At 47.0% G+C, this 24,282-nt stretch overlaps 1 protein-coding gene across 2 annotated transcripts in view; it reads right to left on the minus strand.

The window, feature by feature from the left end:
• Window positions 1-224: 224 nt before the first annotated feature.
• The window catches only part of KIAA0040 (KIAA0040 ortholog), a 33,339-nt gene continuing 9,281 nt past the window's right edge, over window positions 225-24,282 (minus strand). Inside the window, exons 2-4 of one of the 2 annotated variants that reach the window (XM_017655713.3) lie at window positions 18,921-19,002; window positions 6,681-6,845; window positions 225-3,696 (exon numbers count right to left, since the gene is read on the minus strand). In XM_017655713.3, coding sequence (XP_017511202.3) covers window positions 3,269-3,571 — 303 coding nt within the window. In that variant the 5' untranslated portion in view covers window positions 3,572-3,696; window positions 6,681-6,845; window positions 18,921-19,002 and the 3' untranslated portion in view covers window positions 225-3,268. The remainder of the gene's footprint in view (window positions 3,697-6,680; window positions 6,846-18,920; window positions 19,003-24,282) is intronic. The other variant, XM_017655711.3, reaches the window with a different exon arrangement.

Genomic DNA, 24,282 nt, shown 5'->3' on the forward strand with positions numbered 1-24,282 from the left:
GGCACCTGGGGGGGTGCCTAGCCTCCAAGGTGTCTGCTGTGCAGGCAGAGGTAGAACCTTCCTGTCCTCTGACCTGCGGCTGCCTCAGGAAAGCGGGAACCTGGCCTGCTGGGTCTTTTGTATCCAAGGGCAAGATGCTGCCTCCATCATTGCATGATTTCTGGGACAGGGTACTATCTAATGTCAAGGAAGTGATTCCAGCAGGTAAGGAGGCCAGGCATGACTTTTATTTTCAAAGTATTTTATTTAAATAAAATTTTCTTTTATGTCTTTGAATTTTCCAGAAAAAAGAAATACTGACAAACACTGTACAACTTGGACCATTTATGTTTTTCTTGAAAAGGTGACTGCCCTTTATCTACACCTTTGCTTTCCCCCTCCAAAAATAAAAAAGCGAATCTGTGGAGCAGCGGTGAGAAAACCTCCTTGCAGAGTTGGGCTGAAGCTGTTCAAATCCTAGGTCTGGGGGCTGCTCCCCAAGCCTGTGCTGGTTTAGGAACCTCTTGCTTACTATCCTGTTTGTCCTCCATTAGCTTAACACCCCCCTCCCCAAGATGGGCCACGGGCTCAGTCCTGAGGCAGCCCCCGCTGCACTTCTGGGACAGAAGCCGGGAAGGATTAAACATGGAGAGGACGGAACAGGGCAGGGGTGGGGAAAGTGGGAATGAGGAAGGAAACGACACGGAAAGATGAAGTGCAGAAGGGAGTGGGTTCCAGTAATCGCCTTGGGCCCCTTCCACGGCCCACTTAACGCACTTCGAGGGCCTATCCTGCACTGGGCAGTGGTGCGCTACTCTGTGAGGGCTGTCAGGGGAAGCTGGGGGGAGGCGATGAGCCTCATTCAGTGTTGGGGTCTCCTGAGTCCTGGCAAAGGAAGCAGCCAATAGGGGAGTTTCTCGGTGTTTCATGCCCAGAGGTAGAGCAAGTCCACGCGATGAGGACAGCAGGGCGCTGCACCTGGACACAGAGGCCCTGTCACAGTTATGACAACCAACTGCCGTCCTCATTCAAACTAGCAGCCAGTTGCCATAGCAACCATGTTACTTGTGCGGCCAGATCTGGGTGATCCACTTGCCCAGATTGTATCTGACACCCAGGTTCTGCTATCAGCCTCTCTGTCTTCCCCAGCTCATCCACTTTAGGGGGACTGACAGCTGGGGACAGGAAGGGGAGCTTGTCCTGGTGGGCAGCGGTGGACATGGGGAGCATGTGCGATTGGTGTGGGGAGACGAACAGTCACCCTGTGATGGGAAGGGGACTGCCCAATGCTCCATGACAAGCTGTGTGACAAGGGTACAGAAAATCAGAGAATGCTTCTTTCTCTGGTCACAGGGGTTTATGAGCAGCGGCCTGAGTGCCTGGGGTTTTAGGGCCACTTAGTGTGAGAGGGTGGCGGTGACTGGTCCTATGGTCTAAGAAGCCTGCTTTGTGATTCACAGAGTCAAAGGCTAGAAGACTCTGGGGCAGCGGCCACCACCAGATGCTGCCCTCCACAGGCCTGGGGTAAACCTGGAGAGCAGGTGAGTACCAGGTGGTCCGAGTAAGCAAACAGAGTACATTTTCCCATTAACACACTCTTACAGAATTCCGCTTTTTACTACTATAAATATCATAGTTTAGTTAATTAATTAAATCGCAATTTCAATACCATTTAGGTGGGAAAATATTTCAAGAGAGCTACCCAGCAGATTTGCAAATGAACTTTCAGAGCACAACCTGTTCCTAATTTGGGAATTACCCATCTTTGCAAGATGCTCACAATAAAATCAAAATACCAACCAGTTCATCATACAAGTGCATTAGCTAGGCCTCCCAATCTCAGCAGGGCAGGGAGACCCTCTCCTCAACTCACTGCAGACCTAGTTTACACGTCCTCATGGACCTCAGGGTGCACATGCCCACCTGACCCTTGCCCTGCATTCATCCTCCTGCAGAATTTGATACCCAGCTTCCATCCATTGCAGCAATTAGTGGGCTCACTTAGAAGAGAGGGTCAATTGGGGGAACTGACGAGGTATTACATGTTGACCCTTAACATCTTCACATATCCAACACCATCCACAGCCAGTCTGAGTACCAACTGTGTGCAAGGCACTTGCCTTAGCGTCAAGATAAATATTAATAAACCTCTATATAACTTCATCCTACTTTCATTTAAACTCTGTAACTTCTGCATCCCACCTGCAACATACTATGCATCCATTACAACATTATAAAATCATTTCCAGTGGGCCTTCTGCGGGACTGTATGGGTGACCATCTCTCTTCCCCACCTGAGAACCTTTGGTCACACAGGAGGCATCTGGCTCAAGTGTGCCACCTCCTTTCCATTTGTAAAGCACACCTTGCACAGGTACGCCATGGCAGTCCAGGAAGGGAATGGAGTACACCTGGGTTCTGTATCTTGCTAGCAGTCTGCAAAGAGCTGTTTGCTCTTATTTGGAGAAGGGTGCCTTGCTGTGAGGTTCCGGGGATAGCATCTGAAAGCAAGGTCTTGGGCCACATTGCATACCTACCAGTGGTAAGGAGGACCTGGGTATGAGTTCCAGGACAACAGCTTTCCATGAATTTTGATCCATCACATATTAAACTTTTCCTCCCAGGTGAGAGGTCAGAAGCCTGGGAACTTGGTGTGTATTATTATACAGGGAAGGGACTGCACCAGGATGCTGGAATGTCCAAATATGAGAATTTCCAGTAAAAAACTATGAAGAGCTAGGAATGGGAAGGCACACATCTCTACCCTAAGTGGTATATATAATGCCTTGTCTGGTTATATAATTGTGCACACGTGCCCAAATCTGGACAGGCCCTCCTATGAGATGTTTTTGTAAGAGCAGATTATGCACAGGGCCTTGCACAAAGTAGGCTATTTGGTGAATAGAATATACTTGCCAGGTATCTATTGCCTGAATTCATGTGTGTGTGTGGTACACACTGTGTGCATGTGTGTGCATGTGGGAGACATGTCAAGATGTATGGATAAGTGTTCCTTGTGCTTTTGCATATGGAACAGGCCAGACACAGGGGGAAGGCACACCTGAGTCTGTAGTAAAGAGCGTCGCTCTTGGGCATATGGCTGCGAAGTGCCCCAGAAAGGCCCATGTTCTCCCAGGGGCCCCCTTTGTGGGTGCACTTGCTCTGAGGTCTGTTCCTTGGTTGAGTAGTTCCTCTGGGGACCTGAGGGCATCAGTTCAGGGGCCGCTGCTCCCGACCTTGTATGTAGGCGGCTTGGTCCGCAGGGAGGACACCTCTGCTTCCTGCCCAGCTACACAAGCAGGGACGGCCTCTTTTCCATCTGGAGGAGCTTGGGCTGAGCAGAGATCCAGAGGTCTTCTTCAGCCTTCTTCTTTTTCTTCTTCTTCTTCTTCCCTTTGTTCCGCTCTGGCTGTTGGCCGCTCATGCCTGGCTGGCTCCAGCAGCAATGGCAGCAGATGAAAAGGAGCATGAGGACCACTAGCAGTGGCAGCCCCAGGATAATGCCGAGGCACACGGTGTTGAAGAGGCCCTCCTGGTGTTTGGTCAGGATGGTGTCCCAGATGGCACTAAAGAAGGCGCTCATTTTCCCCATGGCGCTTGGCTCGCCTGGGGCCAAGGGAGTCTCAGCTCGCTAGCAAAACCTGGGCTCCAGAGGACGCAGCCTCGCCCAGTTTACTCCTCCTCCAGCTCTGGACTTTGGCATGCCACCAATGGCACCTGAAGAGGGCAAAACACATGAATCAGAGGAATGCAGTGGGAATGGTCTGCAATTTCTAATGACATAATGGATTTAGGCTTAGGAAAGGGGAGGGAACTGAAGATTTCCAGAGTTCACTGAGACTGTATTGAGACTCCATAAACAAGATAAATGCATGCCTTTAATCAATATGTACTAACTAATTCTTGTTCTGTACATACTATGTTGGGCTTAGGATATAAAAATTAATAGTATATCATTCCTGGCATATATAGGTACTCAACAGTTATTGGATGAATCAGTGTATCTGGTATTCTGGTTAGGGGCTGGCTCCCTAGGTTCCTCCACAAGAGCAGTTCTCAACCTTTTCTCCACTGCAGCTCACCTGATGGGTGTTGAACACATATCGCCACAGGACGGCCCTGTATCTGACCTTCTAGGTACACAACTTGACATTTTCAACACTTATTAAAGCTGAAGCGCAAGATGGAATGGGAAGCCTCGCTGCCTGCTGCAGGGCCTTGGGCCTCCCCCAGGCTAGGAGGCCATCAGCTCCGTCCTGCCTCTCTGCTGCCTTCCTTCATGCTCTCCTCCCTGCTCCATGTCTCCTGCTTCCTCCCGCCCCACTCCTGCACCTGACAAGGACACTCTGTGCTCTGGGGTGTGGGGTCACGTGCTGGTTCTGTTTTTACCTTTCTTCCCATCATTATGTTCAAGTCTCCTGCCCTGCTGGCTGCCTTTCTTTGTAATGGAAGGGAGCTTGCAGGCTGCTCAGCAATGGTGCTTGGAAACTGGGAAGGGGTCCTTGGATGACTTCCTACTTCCATCCTGAGCTCAGTTCAGGGCTGTTCTGTGTGCTTGTACAGAGTACCCACTCTTCTAGCACCCCCTGCTACCTCTCCATGCATGTCTTAGGCCTCAGTTCTCAAGTATAAGGTCTTAGAAGCTCCTTTGGTTCTGGAATCCACAGGTTCTGTGTCCAAACAAGACTGAGCATGGTCCGAGGAAATTTAAGAGGCCTCTTGGTGCAAGATATTGCCCTGAACCCAGAAATCAGAGTCATTGATTTTCAGGCCAGAGACCTCAGGGACCATTCCAATCAAGGCTCTCACTTGAAGAATTAAGAACCTGAGGTCCAGAGTGGGAAGGTGACCTGTCCGAGGCCACACAGAGCTGGGATGAACACCCAGACCTCTGGACAATGGGCCAGCGCTCTCCCAAATGGCTGGGTGGGCAGAAAAGTGAAGGATGATAGCATTATGGTGTACATCATTTTCTTGCACTTTGCAGATAATGTGTTTAATACAAATTGAAGCTCTGTGGCAACCCTGTATGGAGTGAGTCTATCCATACCATTTTTCCAACAGCAGCTGTTCCCTTCATGTCTCTGTGTCACATTATGGTAATTCTCATAATGTATCAAACTTTCCTCATTATTATGTTTGTTATGGTGATTTGTGACCAGAGATTATGACTCACTGAAAGCTCAGATGATGGTTAGCAATGAAGTATTTTTCTAATTAAGGTATGTACTTTTTTTAAGACATAAGGCTATGGCACACTTAATAGACTACAATATACTGTAAACAACACAACTTTCATATGTGCTGGGAAACCAGAAAGTTCCTTTGACTTGCTTCATTGCAGTATCCACCTTATTGGGGTGGTCTGGAAGCAAACCGGGTATCTCCCTGAGGTATGCCTGTACCTTATCTTTGTATTTCACTTAATACTTTTCTAATCACTCTTGCTTGAATTGTATCTTTTAAGGGAACAAGAGGATGGTATTTTGTGGTGGGCGGGGGGTGTCCAGAGGCGTCCTGAAGCCAAGGCTTCATTCAGTTGTCCTGCGTGAGCACAGACGTGTGGCCCCACTTGCGCAGGATGCACAATTTACACATGGTGCCCCAGGAGTTGTCCTCCGAGGTCTAGCTCCTTGAATGACACACTCGGTAGGTATCTTATGCACCCCATGCCCGTGTGTCCATCCAAGCCCCACCTGACCTCAGTCCTAGTATGCCAGCATGGAGCCCCACACCCCATACAATTTGTGCAACTGTGTAAATTAGCACCCGCTACTTGCCACTTGGCCCCTGGAGGTGAAGTACTGCTGTAAGAAGAACTGATAAGCAGGTGACTGTTGTGGGCCCTTCCCACCTACTATCTCACTTAGTCTTCACCACAAGGATCTTCTGAAGTAGATACAGTGGTTCCTTGCATCCTACAACTGCAGAGACAGAGGTACAGGTCACACGGTGAGTGACAAGCAGAGCTGGCCTTGCTGATCCTGGGAAGCTTGGCCCCACATCCCCCAGGCTGAGCACCTCACATGTGTTGCTCTGGGCGCCTCACTCCTGTGTGTAGAATTAACCCATTTTTGGCAAGTTGCCCAGGATTTAGAGACTCTCATGATACGTGGCTATTCCCCAGACTGACTTTAATGTTTATCGCAGTCTGTTGTAGAAAAAGTTGGCAAAGAGACTTATTTCTCATTGTTAGAAACTTCACAAATGTGTGAAGATACACCTAACAAAAACCCAGTCCTGCCCAAATGGATGCTCACGGAAAGCATATGGTCGCCCAAACTGAAACTCAATGTGCAACAGAGATGAACATCCTGCCCCAGAGGCTCTGCCTCCACAGCTCTGCAGCCCAGGGAACGCCGCGAGCCATGGACCTGCCCGCATGCCAGCAAGCCCACAGCCTCTGTTTACAGAACAGCCCCCGAGGCATCCTGGGGACCCCAAGTGGCCCACAGCCTTGCTGCTCCTCACACCACGTGTCTCTCTGTTTCTCGTCTCCCTCGGCCAAAGCCTTTGTGTCTAGTTGGCCTTGTACAGCCGCATATTTTTTGCCCGTCAACAGGGTTTTTCCTCTGTGATGGGAAGACTTTGGATGCTTTTCTCTCATTTGACCCACACACAGACCTTTCTGGGACCAAATGCTCCTCGCACTACACTTCTATGACTCAAATTAGACAGTAATACCACATTTTTTGACAAACCATTCTGTGCCGGGCCGTGCTGGTCCCTGCAGGAGGCTTCAGTGCACTGAGGCCCACGCTTGGTTCCAGCCAGGGAGGCGGGGAGGGCATCGAGCCCATGGAAAAGATCAGGGCGGTTTTCACGAGGGTAGAGCCACTGAGGAGGACCTTGGAGATGAGTAGGGCCTTGACAGAGAAACATGGGAAATACGGACGTTTAGTGATTCTAGGCAGAGAAACTTCTAGAATATGAGTAGAACGGGCTCTCTGGTAAGCCTGGGGCTTAGGGTGGGAGAGGGAAAGGCTGGGTTGTGGCAGGAGTTTTCACAGAGGTGTGTGTTTATTAGAAGGGTGTTGTAATCAGGGCTGCCCCTCAAGAGAAGATAACAGGATCTGAAAAGCTCTGAAAAATGTTTTAAGAGTGATCTTTATCCATTTACAAACATTTATTGAGTACCCAGGACGTGCCACACATACTCTGTTGTGTTAAGGATTCAGCAATGAAGGATAAAGATACCGGTTCCAGTATCACAGAGCTTCATGCATTTTATAACTCCAGGGGAGTTGTTATTATTGAGGGATCACATGTTTATCTCCCTGTCCCAGGCTTTCTTACCCATCCCAACCTTTGTCTCAAACTCATCCATCCCATGGCACCTAAAATAGCCTTTGAATAAATAGATTTCTTTTCAAGCTAAAGCTAAGCCAATAATTCACTTCTAGATTCCTAAAGCTACACATTTGAATCTTTTCTCCATATAGCCGTAGAGGGTATCCATTAACATTTGGGAACCCAGTCTGGGGAAAATTCGATTAAAAAGTATTCTATTTTTTTTTTTAATCTGAGAATTCTCTTTTAGGCCCCCCAGGTTACTTGCTCTGCTAATCTATAGTGTTTCATTAGTATTTATGAGCTCTGCATTGTTAGCATTTCCAGGAAACAATCAAATATCTCCTTGGTGGTATGAATTAAAAGTTAAAGCCGCCTTGGAATGTTTTGTAAAAGTCACACTTTGTGCCTCAGAAATGCACCTGGGAGACACTATCCTTTGTTAGCTCTGGGCTAATACTGACACTGTTTAAAAGATAATTCATCTATCCCTGTAAAATCAACAATAGGTGCTAACCAATCTTGATTGATTGTGGTTGTGGGGGTGGGTGTGAGGAGACAGAAGAGGAGAAAAGTTACTTTCAGTTTCCTTGAAACCCCATACTTTTCATCTGCATAGCCTCCTTAGTATCTGGCTGGGGAGAAAGTCATTTATTCATTTTTGTGCTTCCAACAACCTGCTATCTGCCTGTGTGAGGTACTGATGGAGAATAATGATCCTGGAACCAGAAGACCTGGGTTTGAGCTCTAGGTCGTCCCTATGACCTTGGTGAATTACTGAACCTCAGCTACAAAAATGAAACTAACAAGCTTCCCTCATAATGATGCTGTGGGGATTAAAAGAGCTCAATGTATTTAATGCATTTTGTAAACTGCAAAATATTCTAAAACAATCTATAAAGTCATGGGTTATCTCCAGATAACAATGGACTGATTCTATCTTTAAGCTTTTCTTCCCACCCTTCCTTACCTCTGAGCCTAAATCTCCTGCTGAAGGACCATGGGCACCCACCCCATTCACAGAGCTTCACAGGTAACCTCTCTACTTAAGGCTGGTCTGCAGGTCGGTCTGTGGCATTAATTCTAGACCCTGGCACTCAGCAAAAAGGATAGAGAAAGCCTCTTGGGGAGCATCTCATGGTATTTGGAGGCATGTTGAGCTCATAAAGTGAAGCCTGGGAGGAGTGCCTAGCCCTCTGCAGGCCAGGCTTTGTAACCCCTGGATGTGTACAGGGACGGGTCCTTCCCAGGGAGGTCTGATCTGTTCCCATGGGCCAAGAGCAGCTCCAGAGTCATGTCCAGGGCTCATCTTTGGATTGGTGTTCCTTCTGGAGGTCCCCAAGCAGGAGGCAGAGCATTCTACTTTGCACCAAATTTCTTAGATTAAATTATCTATGCAAAGCTGTGGAATACTACCTGTTAGATAGTAGATGCTTTCTAGAAAGCTAATAATAAGGATCATAATGGTGCCCAATTAAAATCCCTGAGATCAACTCCAGAGTGACCTCCAATGGTCCAAATCTTTAGTCTTCTCATGGAGGGTGGGGAGAGGCAGGAGGTGCAGGCCTCTCGGAACCTTAAAAGGTTCCTCTGATGCAGCTCAGGCTGCAGGGTATGTGCTGGGGGCCATTTATAACTGAAAGTTGGCAGACTTTTCCTCAAATGCTTTCATTGAGTTTTCTACCTTGTGTTGGGGTTATCAGCATGTTTGCTTTATCTCTTTACCCAGGGATCTTGGTGACAGCATGACAGACTTGTGGCCAGGCTGGCTGCTTAAAAGTTACCTGGGGAGTTAAAGATGCAGGTTCCTGACCCCGCTCCTGAAACCCTGATTCAATAGTTCTAGGATGGGTCCAGGAATTTATGTCTGTAACAAACAGCCCAAATGTTTCTGGACAGTTGTCAGGTCAAACACTGTTGTATAAGCAAGTTGACCCTCTTCTGTGAACACAGGAGCCTCGTGCTGAATAAGGGAATGGACCATGGGCAGGGGGAGGTGGGAAAGAGGTCTGTCTTCACACAGAGCAGCCGTGTAGCCTGCTATGGGGAGCCTCCTTTGGTGTTATTTCTTGCTCTTGTGTAGTCGGGACATCTGGGCCAGAACTGTCTTCCTGGAGGTCATGATTCAATGCAATAAACATTCACTGAATACTCCATTTGTATCTGGCTCCATGCATTCAGACCCTGAGCACCTCCCCATCTAGCAAGGAGGAGAGACAAACATACAAGTTCAGGGTGATGAGGCCCATGGTCAGGTTCTGAATAAAGGCACATGGGAACAGCACAGGGGGAGGAGTAAGTGACTTGGCCTGGACAGGGTTAAGGGGAAGAGACCAAAAGGAAAGGACAATCTGGATGGGGTCTGATCAGCCATTCTGTCATGCTTACTTACGGAACATTTCTTACAAGTGGGGTCCTGGGCCTCCAGAGGCAAGCAGACCCGATCCTTGTCTTGCCAGAAGCAAACACTTATCGGAGAACCACGCAGACAGGTGTGAAGGTCTAATATGGTAAGTGTGACGACGAGAAGCCCGTGATGCTAGGAAAATGAGTGATTCCCATGGGGAGGAGGGGCAGGCTCTGAATTGCTAAAAATTGCAAAGACATGGCCAGGGTCTCTGCAAAGTCTCAAAACAGAGAATAAACTTATTTAAAGCACTTTCAAGTAATATGCCTGGTCTGCTTTTCTTCAACCCTCAGATATCTTTTCAGGTGAAGTGCCTCTAAATTTAAAGCCATGGGTTCAGTTGTTAATATGTGATAAAAAGTCCCCCTAAACTCTGGAAACACAGGGAAATAATGTGTTTACTGTGCTTTTTTCCAGATGACAAACTGGACCCATTGTTTTTCCTGAAAAGGACCTAAAAGGACAGTGTGGCTGCATGTGGCATCAGTGAGTTGGGGGGGACAGCGAGGTGCTCTGAGGTCCAGCGGCTGGCGGCACACACCCACAGCACTTCTCGGCCCTGTTAATGGCTGGTGTATGTGGTAAGAGCTCCAAGGTTTTAGGCAAGGAGGGGACATAATCCATCTGTGTTTCGTAAAGAATACTGTCACCAAAGTGAGAGAGAACAGACTGACGATTACAGTTGTTTGGGGAAAACGGCCCCCGGGGAGAGGGTGATGTTCTTGGTGGAAGTGGCAGGAGAGCTCTCAGGCAGGCAGGGGGACAAGAAGACATGTCCCTGCATTGGGCTCTGCTCTTCCTCTTCTAGCCCCAGTCTCTTCTCAGGTCTCTGAGCTTGGTGTATTTTATTTTTTTCTAAAATGGGAATCCTATCAAACTGTCATCTACCTGAGTCGCTGCTGTCTCTCCTGGGGGTTTAAAATACTTTATTTGGCCACAGCCCTCTCCACCCTGCCTGCCCAGCCTGCCTCCCCAAATCTCCCTGCCATCCCTGCAGATCTCCATGGTCGTGATAACACCTCACACTTCAGAAACCAAGGTGGGCAGGGAGGGCACGGAGTGGACCCCAGTCAGGAGTGATGAACTCTGCCACTCTGGATGGTTCTCACCTGGCCAACTAATAGATATAAGTATGCCTCTCATAGATATAAGTACTATTTTATATAAAAATTGTCAGATTACAATAATAATCTGCTTGTAGAATGTTATGTTTATAACTTAAACCTGGTTCCTGGCATGATGAAATACAGATCTGTATTTTTCTCCATTTAATTCATTGCTTCAAGTAGCTAAACCTAATATAAAGTTGGAGGCTTGTCCCCCAACCAAGTATACATTTATGTATGTAATTAGATATTAATTATTAGAAGAAAGTAGTATTTTCCCTTAGAATCAATGATATAATTATGATAGTAGTTCTGAATAAAGGCACAAATAGGTATTGTAAGATAAATTCTAGCCGAAATAAGCAGGCGACGAGAGGCAACAAAGGGCCAGGCTGTTTATTTGAGCACAGTTCCCGGGTGATGTTCCCCGGTCTGGCTATCACAGGCTGGGGAAGTCACACCCAGTTAGGGAGGTGGGGGCTTATAAGGGGTTAGGAGGGGGAGGAGTGGGCAAGCTATCCTAGGAGGCGTGGAGAGGTATGATTGGCTAAAGGTGACATAATAGACAACTAGAAACTTTTTTCCTACCAAGAGGGAGGAGGCTGACATCTGGGTCTTAGTTGGCACATCAGAAGGATGGAATTCCCCCCTTTCCATATAAGGCACAGACCTTGGTGTCTGGTCTGTTCTCCTTTTATGGTATCTCTGTTCTGTCTGCATGTCCTTGTTTTTACTTCCTCCAGCCTAACAGGTATCAATATAAAATGATTAAGGTGCCATGGTATCAGAAATAATAAAATGATTCTTTATCATGTAAACATTCTGAATTGGGAGAATCCAAATATGGGCCATATAGCTGGGTTCCCTTGCTTTGCTATAAGGAATCTGGACCCAAAAGAGTCAGGGTCTGCTGGAAGTCACACACCTGACAGTTGGCAGGACCATGGCCAGAACCAGTATCTTCTGACTCTAGCAGAGGCACCCACCACAGTGAACAGTGGAATGAGAGAAACAAGCCTTGTGGGGTAAAGCCCCTGAGATCAGTTGCCCATCCTGACTAATACAAGTGCCAGAAAAGCTAGTGCTGATATGATAATGCTTGTGATGGACATGCAGTGAGTTCACCCACTCTCCCAGCACAACTCTGACCCAGGAGGGGTTCAGGTAGGCTCTTCAGGGTGCTGGTTCTGGGACCTAGTGTTCTGCATTTGAATCCTGGCTCTGCTACTCACTAATGCTCCTGTGGTTATGTGGCAGGTTACTTACCCTCACTCTCTGGGGCTCTGTTTTCTCCTCTGTGAGATGGAGCTGATAATAATAGGCTGTTAGGAAAACTAAATGAGTCAGTAGAGGTCGAACCTCTCAGAGCTGACATTGGTAATAAATGTGAGCCCTTATTATTTGACCCCAAACTCCAGGCTGGCCAAAAGAACCACCCCTTCGCTCCTTAGTTAATGATGATTTTGTTTGCCTTTTTAGGATCTGGAATGGTTTTTGAGTTGTGACTTTGATTCTTTAGGTCTCAGTTAAAAGGCACTTTTTCTCCTTTCTCTAGTTTTCCTGTAGGAAGGAGATGCTTTAGAAATTATGCCATTCATCGTTCTTTTTCAGTCCTCTATCCCCAAACCTCCCCAGACTGATTCCTTTCTCTTCTGGGCTCTCACAGAGCCAGTAACCTACTAGAGTTCTTATCTTATGGTATTTCAATTATATACTTGCCTTGAAAATTTTTAAGAATGCAGAAAAGTACAAAGTCATATATCTAAATACTTCTGTATATGTTTTTATATTTATATATATTATATATAAACATATAAAGTAAAAACATACATAAATATATATCCTAATTCTCAGTACCTCAGAATATACAACTCTTTACTTTTCTGTATTCTTTTGATTTTTCAAAGAAAACAAATAATTATAGTACAAGAAGATATACATGCACACACATATATAATACTTGCTGAATGAGGATGTTTCTCGCATCCTTGCCCTAAGCTGCTAAGCAGCAGTGAGTCGCACTCATCTGTATGACCTGATAACTAGGCTCTATGACTGTCACACAAGAGGTGCTAATAAATATTTGATGAATGAATTCTCTCAAAGCTTGGACTAAGCAGAAGACTGATTGTGTACAGTTGGACTCTCCTGGTATGGGTGGAATTGTGCCACCCCACCCATCCTGAAATTTTTAGGTTGAAGTCCTAACCGTCAGTACCTCAGAATGTGACTTATTTGGACACAGCATTGTCACATGTGTGATCAGTTAAGACAAGGTCATACCAGAGTCAGTGGGCCTGTGATCTATGTGGCTGACACCCTTAACAAAAGGGGGAAAGTTAGACATAGAAACAGACATGCGCAGGAGGAAGACGACGTGAGGAGACAGGAGGAGAAGATGGCCGTTCGTGAGCCAAGGAGAGAGGTCTGCCTCAGATCCTGCTTCATGGCCTTCGGAGGGAACCAGCTCTGCCGACATCTTGACTTCGGGTGGCTGGCCTCCGGAACCCAGACACACACCTTCTGGAACCTGGTGGAAGCTACCCAGCCGGTGGTACTCTGTTATGGCAGCCCCAGGATGCCAATATGCCTTTTTGCTTCATCCCCACCTCCATGCATCACTGCTCTACCTCCAAAATATACCCCCAATCCATCCACTTCCCTCTATTCTGTGGCTAGGTCACCAGCCTCTCACCTGGATTGCTGTGCTGGCTTCTTAGCCAGTATCTGGCTCTGCTCTTCCCCTTCTATCACCTGTCCCCCTTCACACAAGCCAGGTGATGCTGTCCCACCTGCACTTCCACTCACCCCCCACTCCCACTGTGGCTTCCCAAATCCTGTAGAGTGAAATCCACCCTCCTGACACACATGTCACAAGCACCTCTGTCACCTGCTTGCCTCCTCCTCTCATCTACCTGTGTTCCCTTCTCACTGGGTCCCTAGCATAGCTTAATTAATACTTAATTGATTGAAAGATTCAGGACCCAGCCACCCCCTCAAGACCCTGGTTGTCCCTTTGGTGCATTTGCTCTCAGATCCTGGCATGGCTGCCTACTTCATAACATCCAGGGCTCAGCTCAAACACATTTTCACCCACCTGTGACTTCAGATGCTACCTCCTGAAGAAGCCCTCTTCACCAAGTCATGTAAGCAGCCCTACCCCTCCCCGCCTCCCCCACACCATCCTGTCATCGCCTCTGTAATACTCCCCACTGTAAAATTTTTCATTCCGTGAGTCCCAAGAGGAAAGAGATCTTGAAAAAATGTTATTGAGTCAACCCAGGTCATTGAGAAGGAAGAGCAGGGGTAATGAAGGGCATAGAAATGTGACCATCAGTCACATCTGTGGCTGGGTTTTAGTGACAGTTACCCACAATTTAGCCACCACAAGTTCAGCCAGATCCGCCAGCCAGGTAACGCATTTAAGGAGGAAATGATTATCAAGAAAACCTCGTATCACTGAAAGCAGTGTGTGTGTTGGGGGGTGCTTTATCAGCTCCTAAATAATCACCTACCTTCCTTTTGCTCAGTTACAAAGAGCTCATTCATTGTACCTGGGACTTTCTGATAACAAGGGATCCTTTCCTAATTACTATATGTCCTATTTCAGGTTCAGCAGAAAAGAAAATTAAAAAGCTCCATTTCACTCCAGGTTCAAGTGAGTCAATCTTTCAATCAATTAAGTATTAATTAAGCTATGCTAGGGATACAGGGGAGGTGAAAGACTCTCTCTCTCTACTCAAAGATGATACCAGGGAAGTAACGAGAGCATGGTTTAAGAACAATGAAAGGAGTTTAAAAGGTTTTCTTCTGGGCTTTCTCTGACTTTCTGTTATGGAAGGCCTTGAATCTCTAGCCACTTTATTCTCCTTTGCTTTTTCTCTTTCCCTCCTTTTCTCTCTTCTCATTCCTAATTACATTGTCTCCAAATGGTCCTTGCCATAGACTCTGTGAATAATTACTCTTTTTCAGTCACCCTTAGGATTAAACACTAGAAATCATGTCTCTTTGATTCTCTGAAAATTCCAACTGTGCTAAATGTAAATGAACACAAACAATATCTCCAGCCTGTTGGCAAGTCAATAACTTCCTGAGATTCCTTCTCTTAAACCAGAAAACATGCAATCAAGAACACTGCCTCCTCTACTCCTCTACTGCTTGAGCACTTTGAGTTTAGTTTTCTCTTCTGTAAACAGAGCTATTAGCATATTTCTCAGTGGGGTAGGTGTTGTATCCACTGTGTGACAATCTTCATCCTGAATACCTAGCACCACCTTGTAGAAGGTGGGCTGGCAAGATGTATTTGTTGAATGGACGAATGAATGAATGGATGAATGAGTGAATGAATGCACTGCTGGGAGGAATACAAGAGATAATGTGTGTAAAGCATGCAGCCTAGGTACGTTTCACGCAGTAGATGCCTTAAAGCTGCCTTGAGAACTGTATAGCACTACATGTATTATTATACTATTCCTATTGTGTGTAATGTGGAAAACATGCATTTATTAAAGAAATATTTTGTTCTAATTAACATTTGATCAATTTTTCACAGAACTGGTTTAAAGAGTAAGTTAGCTGCCTAACTCCTAGGGAATCAGGGAGGAAACATTTGCTTCTCCCTGCTTTCTTGCTAACTTTGTGTCCATTCATTCCCAGCTGCATCTCCCCCTTTCAGCCATCCCGACCTCCAAGATCTAGTTTCCTGGGGGCCTTGTTTTGTCTGTCACTATCAACTTTCTTCTTTTCATTTCACCTAGAATGCTCACTTGTTTTCCTTGGAGTGGCCTCATTTGGCATAGATACGTCAGGGCCAAAGCCTCAGAACAGAGGTCTGGCAAGGTATCTTATCACCTTTCACAGGAACAGGATAATCTGTTGTGTGTTCCTACTAAGTGGGCAATCAACGCTTTAAAGATGTGGCCTGATTTTAAAACTCAATTGTTTAATAACAATTCCCCAATATATAGATGAGGAAATTGAGGCTATCAGAGATTAAGTTATTTGCCCAAGGCCATGGAGCCATTAAAGTGCAAGAGAGGTCTGACTCTGGTCTCCTCTGAGTCCAAAGACCCTGCTGTAATCATTGTGCAAAAGAGCCACCATTCTCAGGAGGCTGAGGACCTCAGTCTCTGGACCTTCTCTTCTAGGATGATGGGGTACTCACCCAGTCTCTAACCCATCAGATGCTTGAAACCCTGACATGTGTGCCACGGTCTGTGGATACACTCTTCACTAATGAAGAAGTCTTGTGTGACCTCTGAGAGCTCACATTTTAATAGGGCCAAAATGTAAGGAGAGAAGTGCAATATAATACCACATATGGTGGTGCTGGGAACTGCCAAAAAATGCCTTAGAGTGCTCCCTGGCAGTCCAGGAGCTATATTCAACCTGTAGGCACTTTTATTTTAATATTTTCTATCTCTGCTTTCATATAAAATGATCAGTTTTTAGCTAGTTCCCCCAAGTGTGCCATACTGACCTAACCTCTCATATAGCTATGATCTGCTGGGGCTTTAGAACAGCCTTCAATCTCAGTTGCCCCCACCCCACCCCATGCTACCCCCTAGTCCTCACCCTGCCTGCCTCACCTAGTCCTGCCACCTATCTTGTCCCTGGAGGCATTTTAAATTTGCAGCCCATGAATCAAAAACACCCTCCGGAGTGGGGACTGCATTCCCTCTTCTTTGTACTGTAATCTGTGTAGGGGAAAGCCACCCAGGGGGCTTGAACAAGACAGACAAGGACAAAAGGCAAGCCTTACTGTCCAGCCGTAACCTCCAGGTTGACTGGAAGACCCTGGTCTTCAGCAATCAGACAAATGATAAGAATAAAGGATGTTTGCAAGAGGGATTAACATATTAAAATGTCCTGAGCACCGCACAGAAGGCTGGCAGAGAGTGCAATGGGACGAATATTAAGCAAGGAGTCAGGGGACCCAGTTCTCGTCCTGGTTCAGTTGTCCTATGAGCCTCTGACCTTGGGCACATGGGTTAAGCCTTTTTAGCTCTTTCCTCTTCTGAAGAATCATCCCAGATGTCTCTCATGATTGTTGTGAAGGAGACAAGACACGTGAAGGAGACAAGACACATGAAAGAGCACTGAGAAGGGAAATCGCCATCTAAATGCAAGGTCGTGGTATGTTAGAGGATTATATTTAAAAACTAAACTAAAATTAGAACCCTGAGCTTCTCTCATGGGTACAGCCCTCCCACTCCCAATACCGGGCCTTTGTGAATCAGACTCCTTAGGAGCTACATTTCCAGTTTGGAGAATCTGTGGGCACTCAGTCTGACACTACTCATACTTGTGTTTGTCATCTGTCTGTACTTACTTGACCTGACTCCATCCTTGTATTAGTACTAGGAAAGCCCGTAGCCATGGTTACAGTGAAATACCTGGATAACACAGCCATTTTCATTCTTCAAAACTATTTGGTAAAAGGTTTGGGATCCAATTTATTTTTTGGGGTGTGGTAAAGCGCCTATGTAAAGCTTTATTTTTGGAAAGCGTGAGCCTAGGCTCTGAGGTCATCTTCAAGTTAGAGGCAGCTGGGGAGGGGTGGTGCCCTCTCTGGTCCACCAATAAAGGGAACACTCTGTGGCTGCCTTCAGTAACTGACGTTTAAGTCTCCAAATGTCACAGCCTCTTGGAGGGAAAGATTGTTTTTTGAAAAAGCGAGGAGACAGCCATGTACTTGTGTGATTCAGGGTCCCCCACACAGGTGGTAATTGAAAAACAGACTTTAAATTTAAAGCTGCATAATTCTCTTGAATATTATAGAAGAGAACTTAGTGGTCTGCAAACTTTGAAGCAATAACTGAATGACTGGCTTACTTATTTTTCTCAGAGGTGATGGTGGAGAGGTTTATAGGCAGGAATAGCTGAAAACTAATGGAGTGGCAAAAATATACAATTATGCAACTCAAAAGCAATATAGGTATGATTTTATTTTCCTTCTGTTTTCCTCCCTTCATTTAATGTTAACAGAAGTTCAGGGCAATTAAAAGTCAAAAGCTACCTTACTGTAATGTTAAGGCTTACAATGTAAAGGCCAAATCATAGAGGGAGTGAGCAGAAATATTCTCATTCCAATCATACCCGAGCCCTGTGGAATGCACAATGTGGAACAGCTCAGATTCCCCAGGCTTTGGGCTGCAGGCTCTGTCCCAGAGGGCAGGTTGTGCAGAGATGTTAATGTCACCGGAAGATGAACCTTCACTTCCTGACTGTGCAGGTTTAAACCTGCATCCTGAATGTCGCATGCAGACACTTTTTTAGTTCTGGTAGATAATTGTTGGTGACTGCAGAGCACATTCATGATTGTACTACGGTATTTACTGAGCACCCACTCAGGCAAGCAGCACCCTCTTCCTTTGATATAGACAGTATTTTCCCAGTCTCATCAAATACAGCTTTAGGGGCTTCGATGGAATTAGAATTTTACTCCTAAACTCCCATTATAGAGAAATTTTGGAACTGCCACTGGCTTCACTCCACCCTGATCTCCTCCATTTGTCCCCCTTGCCCCCCCGTGTCTCCCTCTCCACCTCTGAAACACAAAGGTGCTTTGGGAGTATGGACAGAAGAAAAGGCTTAAACTCAGGACTGCAGGGGCGTGGGAGCTGCACCACAGGTAGTGCGGTGCACACCCACACCCACACAGACACCCTTCCCTCAGCTCCGCGGCCTCACTCCGCTCTCTCAGCCACCTCTGTTCCATCCTTGCCTGGAAATCCCCAAAGCTTCACAGGACTCTCCGGAAAGCACATGTGGATGGTGGGAGAGGCCAGGGAACTCAGACCTGGTCTCTGAGCGCCCCATGAGCAGAACACTGATAGAGCAAAACAGTCTGAACATGTGGTTAGAAGGCAGGAGAGGGTCCTGGGGTTGCGAGCTGGCTGCGAAACCCAGAGAAGGGGGCCGGTGTCCTTGTAGCTGGTGTCACAGGGGAGGGCACTTCCACTCCTGGGAGGAGAGCCTGCGGGGCTTGGTTCTGGCCTTGACTTTATCTGAATTTATTTGTTTACACCCCTGTAGGCTTTCTAACGAGCTGAATTCTTGGCCAAAAGATCACAGGAGAGCTGAGGGTACAGGAGACGCGCAGGGAATGTGGTATGGGAAGCCAGCTGAGTTCTCACCTGTGACTCAGCGTGTGTCCTCTGGAAGGTCATTCAGCTGCTTTGTGCCTCAGTTTCTTCACCTCCAAAGTGCAGAACAAATCTGGACAGATACACAAGAAAATGAGAGTGGCGGTGCCTCTGAGGAAGGAGGAGAGGCTAGTTTTCCTCTCACTTCTCTCGTCTATTCTGAAGGGTTGAGCATCAGCACATACTTTCTAAAGTAAACAAACCACTGGAAGTGGATACCTGCCTCACAGTGTTCTTGTGCCAAAGCAGACACTGCATGCAAACAGGTTCTCAGGCTGTTAGGAAATGTGCAAAGTTTAGAGTCCTAACTGGTATTTTTATGGGCAGAGGTAGGGACATGGCTAAAAACATCACTTCTCTGTCCTGCTGGGTGGTCAAAATGGCCTGAAATTCTTGAGAAATGTGCTCCCACGCTGGGAAGCCTTCCTGCCTCCACCCATGAATGGATGGATGGATGGCCACACTCTCCACCTCACGCCTACCTGGGGGGCTCTTTCACTTGATTGGTAGTGTGGTGTTGGGCAACCTGGATTCTCCATATGCCCAAATGGTCCCAGGTTTCCAAGGGCCAGCCAAGCATATCCATCTTGCTCAGCAAGTCCTTGCAAACATATTTCATACTTTGCCAGGAGGCAGTGGGGCTGTGCTGCTTGGTTTGGACAGAGGGAGTGGAACCCACATTTGAGGCTGCCCTCTGATTGACCCTGGGGTGGGAGGTTGGTATAGAATGTGTGAGGCTCCTTTAGGTTGTTTACTGAGTCACTGGAATAAAAATAATGTGGCAGGTAGATTGTTCTTTGTATATGAAGAGGCTAATAATACTAATAACAATTATTTGCATCAATAAAATAGCCCTTTGAATTCTTTTTCCTGAACTTGCATATGGATTTCACTTCAAGAAGTGCTGGTTATGTATCTACAATGTCAACATGGTGCTGGGAGGAAACAAAGAAACCTATGAGTGGTGCTAAACTAGGAGAGTTTCTTAATACTATTTAGAACACTGTGCATCCTGCCAGGTGATAGTGCAAAGTCCCTGAGCTGTCAAACCTGAGGCTACTCATCTCTAGGATGGGAAGATAATAATACACTGACTCCATCACCATCCAGTGTTGTCACACAAGCAAATAATGTACATGAAGGGTTCTTTATAAACTGAAAATGCTCTTCCAAGTTTAATTCTCAAAAATCATCATAGCAATTGGAGACCAAAGTAAATACCTGGCAGTGTCAAAACGCATGCACCCCGAGAAAAGAGAGTGGCCAAGGTCAGCTTGGGTTTTCAGGGGGGACTGTCTGGAGGGGCTGGAGGCTGTGCTGGCCCGGTGCTGTGCTGCATGCTGTCACATGGAGGGTCAGACGTTTGGGCGGGGGTAGGGCAGTTAGGGTGCGCCAGACAGGATGGGACAGCAAGAGCAAAGGGACAGAGACGGTACATGAGGGTTTGGGACTGGGACGGCAGTGAAGAAACTTCTGAGGAAGAGTGGGGAATGAGGGGGTACAGGCGAGGGTGGTGAGGTGACAGAGGGCTTTGAGGGCCTAATGTGGGTTTGGAAATGGGCCCCAGGGAGGCCTTGAAGTTGGTGGGCAGAGGAGACACAGTGGGATCTCCAGAGGTTCTTTTACTTGATCCCGCTTGTAATTCAGAGTACGTCATGGCCAGAGCCTGGCATTCTGTAGGACTAAGCCCCCACCCCTGGCTTTAGGACCATCTGCCCTAACCAGCCAGGCTGAGTAATCACTGATACTACAATTAAAAAACTCTTTTATTAATAGCATATATTATCCCTTATGCAACATCTGATTATGAACTGAAATGAAATATCATCAAACTGATCAGAAAGCAACTGCTATTTATCTCCTGATACCTTGAGAATGAAGGGTTGGGGGGGATAAACACTGTGATGCAGTCACTTCTCCAGTCTTTGAACTGATGCCAAATGGGCTTGCATTTATTTATGACTAGGGGAAATCCTATAAGAGCCCCTGCACTTACAACTCATTTTTTTTTAAAGTCTTCTGCAAACATTTCTTCACAGTAATGTAAGGAGGAGAGGATTTTTCTTGTCCTTTTCTACAGATGAGTAAACTGAAGAGCAGAAATTTATTTAAAATATACTTAAAATTGCAAAACTGGTTAGTGGCTAAAGGTACACAGGGTTCTAGTCATCTGACTTCCCGGTACGGTGCTCTCTTCTCTACACTGTCTCTTAAATAGCACCGGAGGAGGAGCAAAGAGTAGCAAGCAGTCCCTTCCGCAGTTCACCAAGCTTTCTTTTCCTCAGACTGCCTGAGATTTGTGCTCCCTGTCTTGATTTGGGAACTCAACAAACGTCTTTAGATGGGACCCCCATCCAACCCCAACCAGTATTGCCGGATTCCCTGATTTCTCCTAAGTCTCTGTTGAACATCATCTCCCTTGGGCAGCCTCCTGTGACCTCACGAAGGTGACAGCCCTGCCCTGTGCCCCATGCCATCCCTATGTTGCTACCACAGCACAACTGGCTTGAGTTCAATGGTGGATTTAATCATCGTTCTTCCTTTCTAGATGGAATCTATTCCCATCATAGTGTCCCAATGTCTGGGATGTGTTTTACTCTTGGAAAATACTTGCTGAGTTAATGACTGAGCGTTTTTATAGATGAAGAAACAGAGGCTCACTGAAATTAAATGCCCAAGGTCTCATAGCTGGTTCAAGGGTGATGGGGCACTTCTCCTTCCCCTCAATATCCAGGGCTTGTTCTGCTCTTCCACACTGGTTTCTGGGTTCACACACAGCACTGTGGCCAGATAGAAGACAATCAAGAAAAAAATCCACCAAGTGGAATTTCAATTTTCTAGGGTTGGAGAACTTTTTCAACCCAGTTAGGGGGTATTCAGATACCAGATGTGCTGGCCTCCCCCACATGCAGACACACTGCAGGTGTCTGGTGAATGGCTACTTTTGAATCCCCAGTGCTGCTGTCAGTGGCAAGGAACAGAAGACAGCAGTGAGACCTGACTTCCAAAGCTTGCTGGCCCCAAATGGAGATTGGACATGGCCCCCTAGGATGCCATACTGATCACATCACTTGGAAGTTAGACTATTGCCATGTTCTTGGAAAGCCCTGATTGGCTGTTTCTGACACGTCGGTGTTCATGAGTTGATGTGATCTCATTCTGTGACTTCCAGTTGCCAAGCCTGTTGAGAAAGTACATGTGCATAGTGCTTGAAGTCTTACTATCTCACTAGTATTCCTGCAAAAGGCTCTTCCTGTTTCTTCCCAGAGGGCAGGAACTCCCTTTGCTGGCCTTGTTTTTCCTTTCCTGAGCCTGAGTTGTTGACACAATTGAGGGGAGGGGGCCAAGAACGGCCCTCTCTGCCCTGCAGTTCAGCAGCAGACAATCCAATTCAAAGCACATCTGCTGAGTAGCTGCTATGTGCACAGAAACCGTCTCTTTTCTAAGGCTTTTCCAGATAATGCTGCCTAACAGGAAGTGGAAACCTGTCATTCATCTGGGAAAGGAATTCCATATTGAACTAAAAATATAGACTGTCAACTCAAAGCATTTATATTTTTTGGGGAACGGATGAGCATAGGAGAAGAACTCAAAACCATGACTGGTTATGTGTCTCAAAGGAAATGCAAACACTGGTTATGGGAGCAGCAAGTTGTTTATTCCAGTGAGGGATCTAGGCAAGGCTTCCGGAGGGGTGTGATTTGAGTTGGCCCCTGTAGGGGGAGCAGGGCAATTAATGCAGTGAGGATCCGGAGGAAGGGACTCCAGGCTGCTCAAGGAAGCACAGCTGGCTCAGAGAAAGAATCCTATCAAGGTGGCCCCCAGCTCTGGCCCAGATCTGGGGCCTTGCAACCTCCCACTGTTACCATGGCAACACTCAAACAGGGCACTGGGGCCCTGCCCTCCCTCAGGCTTCTCCCAGTCAGCTGCTCCAATCCATGACAGTCCAGTGAGCCACCAGCCCATGGCCAGGGTTCCTCAGGGTTGCGGCTGCTAGGGGAAACTTTCTCTCCCTCCTCCCCTTCTTGTTGAATGCCGAGGGGCAGGGCTGGGGTGCTGGTGCTGTGCTGGGCCTCCCACCATGGTGAGGGATGCTTTTCAGGTTTGCCTGTGAGGGAGATGACTGTGAGAACCTGAGCGCACAGTGGGTTTCCCTCCCCTCCTCTTCCTGGGCCTACACACTTTATCCCTTTATATAGTCTTGAATTTGGGGATAATCCTGATTACAAATCTAGGGTCACAAGGGTAACCAATCGAAGCTGGTTCTAGTTGGCACAAGTTCAGAGGGATCTAGCTCTCACTCACACACACACACACACACACACACACACACACACACACACACACACACACACTCAGCTAACCAACGCATGTAGCTATACTACTAATATTTAGCACAGTGTCTGTGGAAACCATATGAGATGTTTGTCCAAGGGGGAAAACCTAGACTAGAGGTTGCAAACTGGAAGCCCCGGAGGTTAATGTGGCCATGAGCACCTCTTGTTTGAGCTGAGTTTTCCTGTTGCACAGCATGTTCTCCCTGTGTTCCCACACCACCTGTGTCACACTTTTAGGTAGGCCAATCTGGATCAAAGCCAGCCCCACCTGCATTCACTAGCTGTCTGACCTTGGGAAGTCCTCAGTTTCCTCTGCTGTAAAAAGAGGACAAGGACAGACTATACGTTAGAGGACTGCTGTGGAAATCAGACAATCTGTATAATGTGGTTAAAATAGTGCCTGGCGCAGAGTAAATGTTCACGTTGTCCTCAGGCCTGTAGGTATTTGAGCTTGGATCCCTGCTATGCTCCCGTGGTGAGAAGCTCAAGGATGCAAAAGGGACCACAGTGGTGACCCCTGTGTGCAGCACGGAAGATGCGTTTTGTTATGTCAGGCAGAGCCAGGGAGCCATGCTCTGGCCTGAAAAACTATAGCAACGATGACTGGGGTACAGTGTCCACCAGAGGGACAAGAACAGGAGGGTTTAGTGGCCTGGGGGCCTTTTGCAGAATCCTGGGTTATGCAGAGATCATCAGAGTTGAACATTTCTTTCCCTTTTTCCCTCCTCCCCTCCCTGACAGTGAAGGCAAGGTTACTTTGTGCTTTCGGTACAGACACTGCCCAGGTCTGCTTTCCCACTTGACTGCAAGACATTTGAGAGCTTTTGCGTCTGGGAACCCCAGTACGTAGTTCAGTGCTGGCATACAGTACATGCTCAATAAATGCCTGTTGACTGGTTAACAGACTGACTGACTGGTTGTGATCTTGGGGGATGGAAAAGAACCACAGTGAGGATTCTGCGCTACCTTCTCGGGGCCAGAGCACCCACATTCCTCACCAGTACCCTGAGCCTTCA

Source organism: Manis javanica, chromosome 11, assembly GCF_040802235.1.
Source record: "Manis javanica isolate MJ-LG chromosome 11, MJ_LKY, whole genome shotgun sequence".
Taxonomy (NCBI): domain Eukaryota; kingdom Metazoa; phylum Chordata; class Mammalia; order Pholidota; family Manidae; genus Manis; species Manis javanica.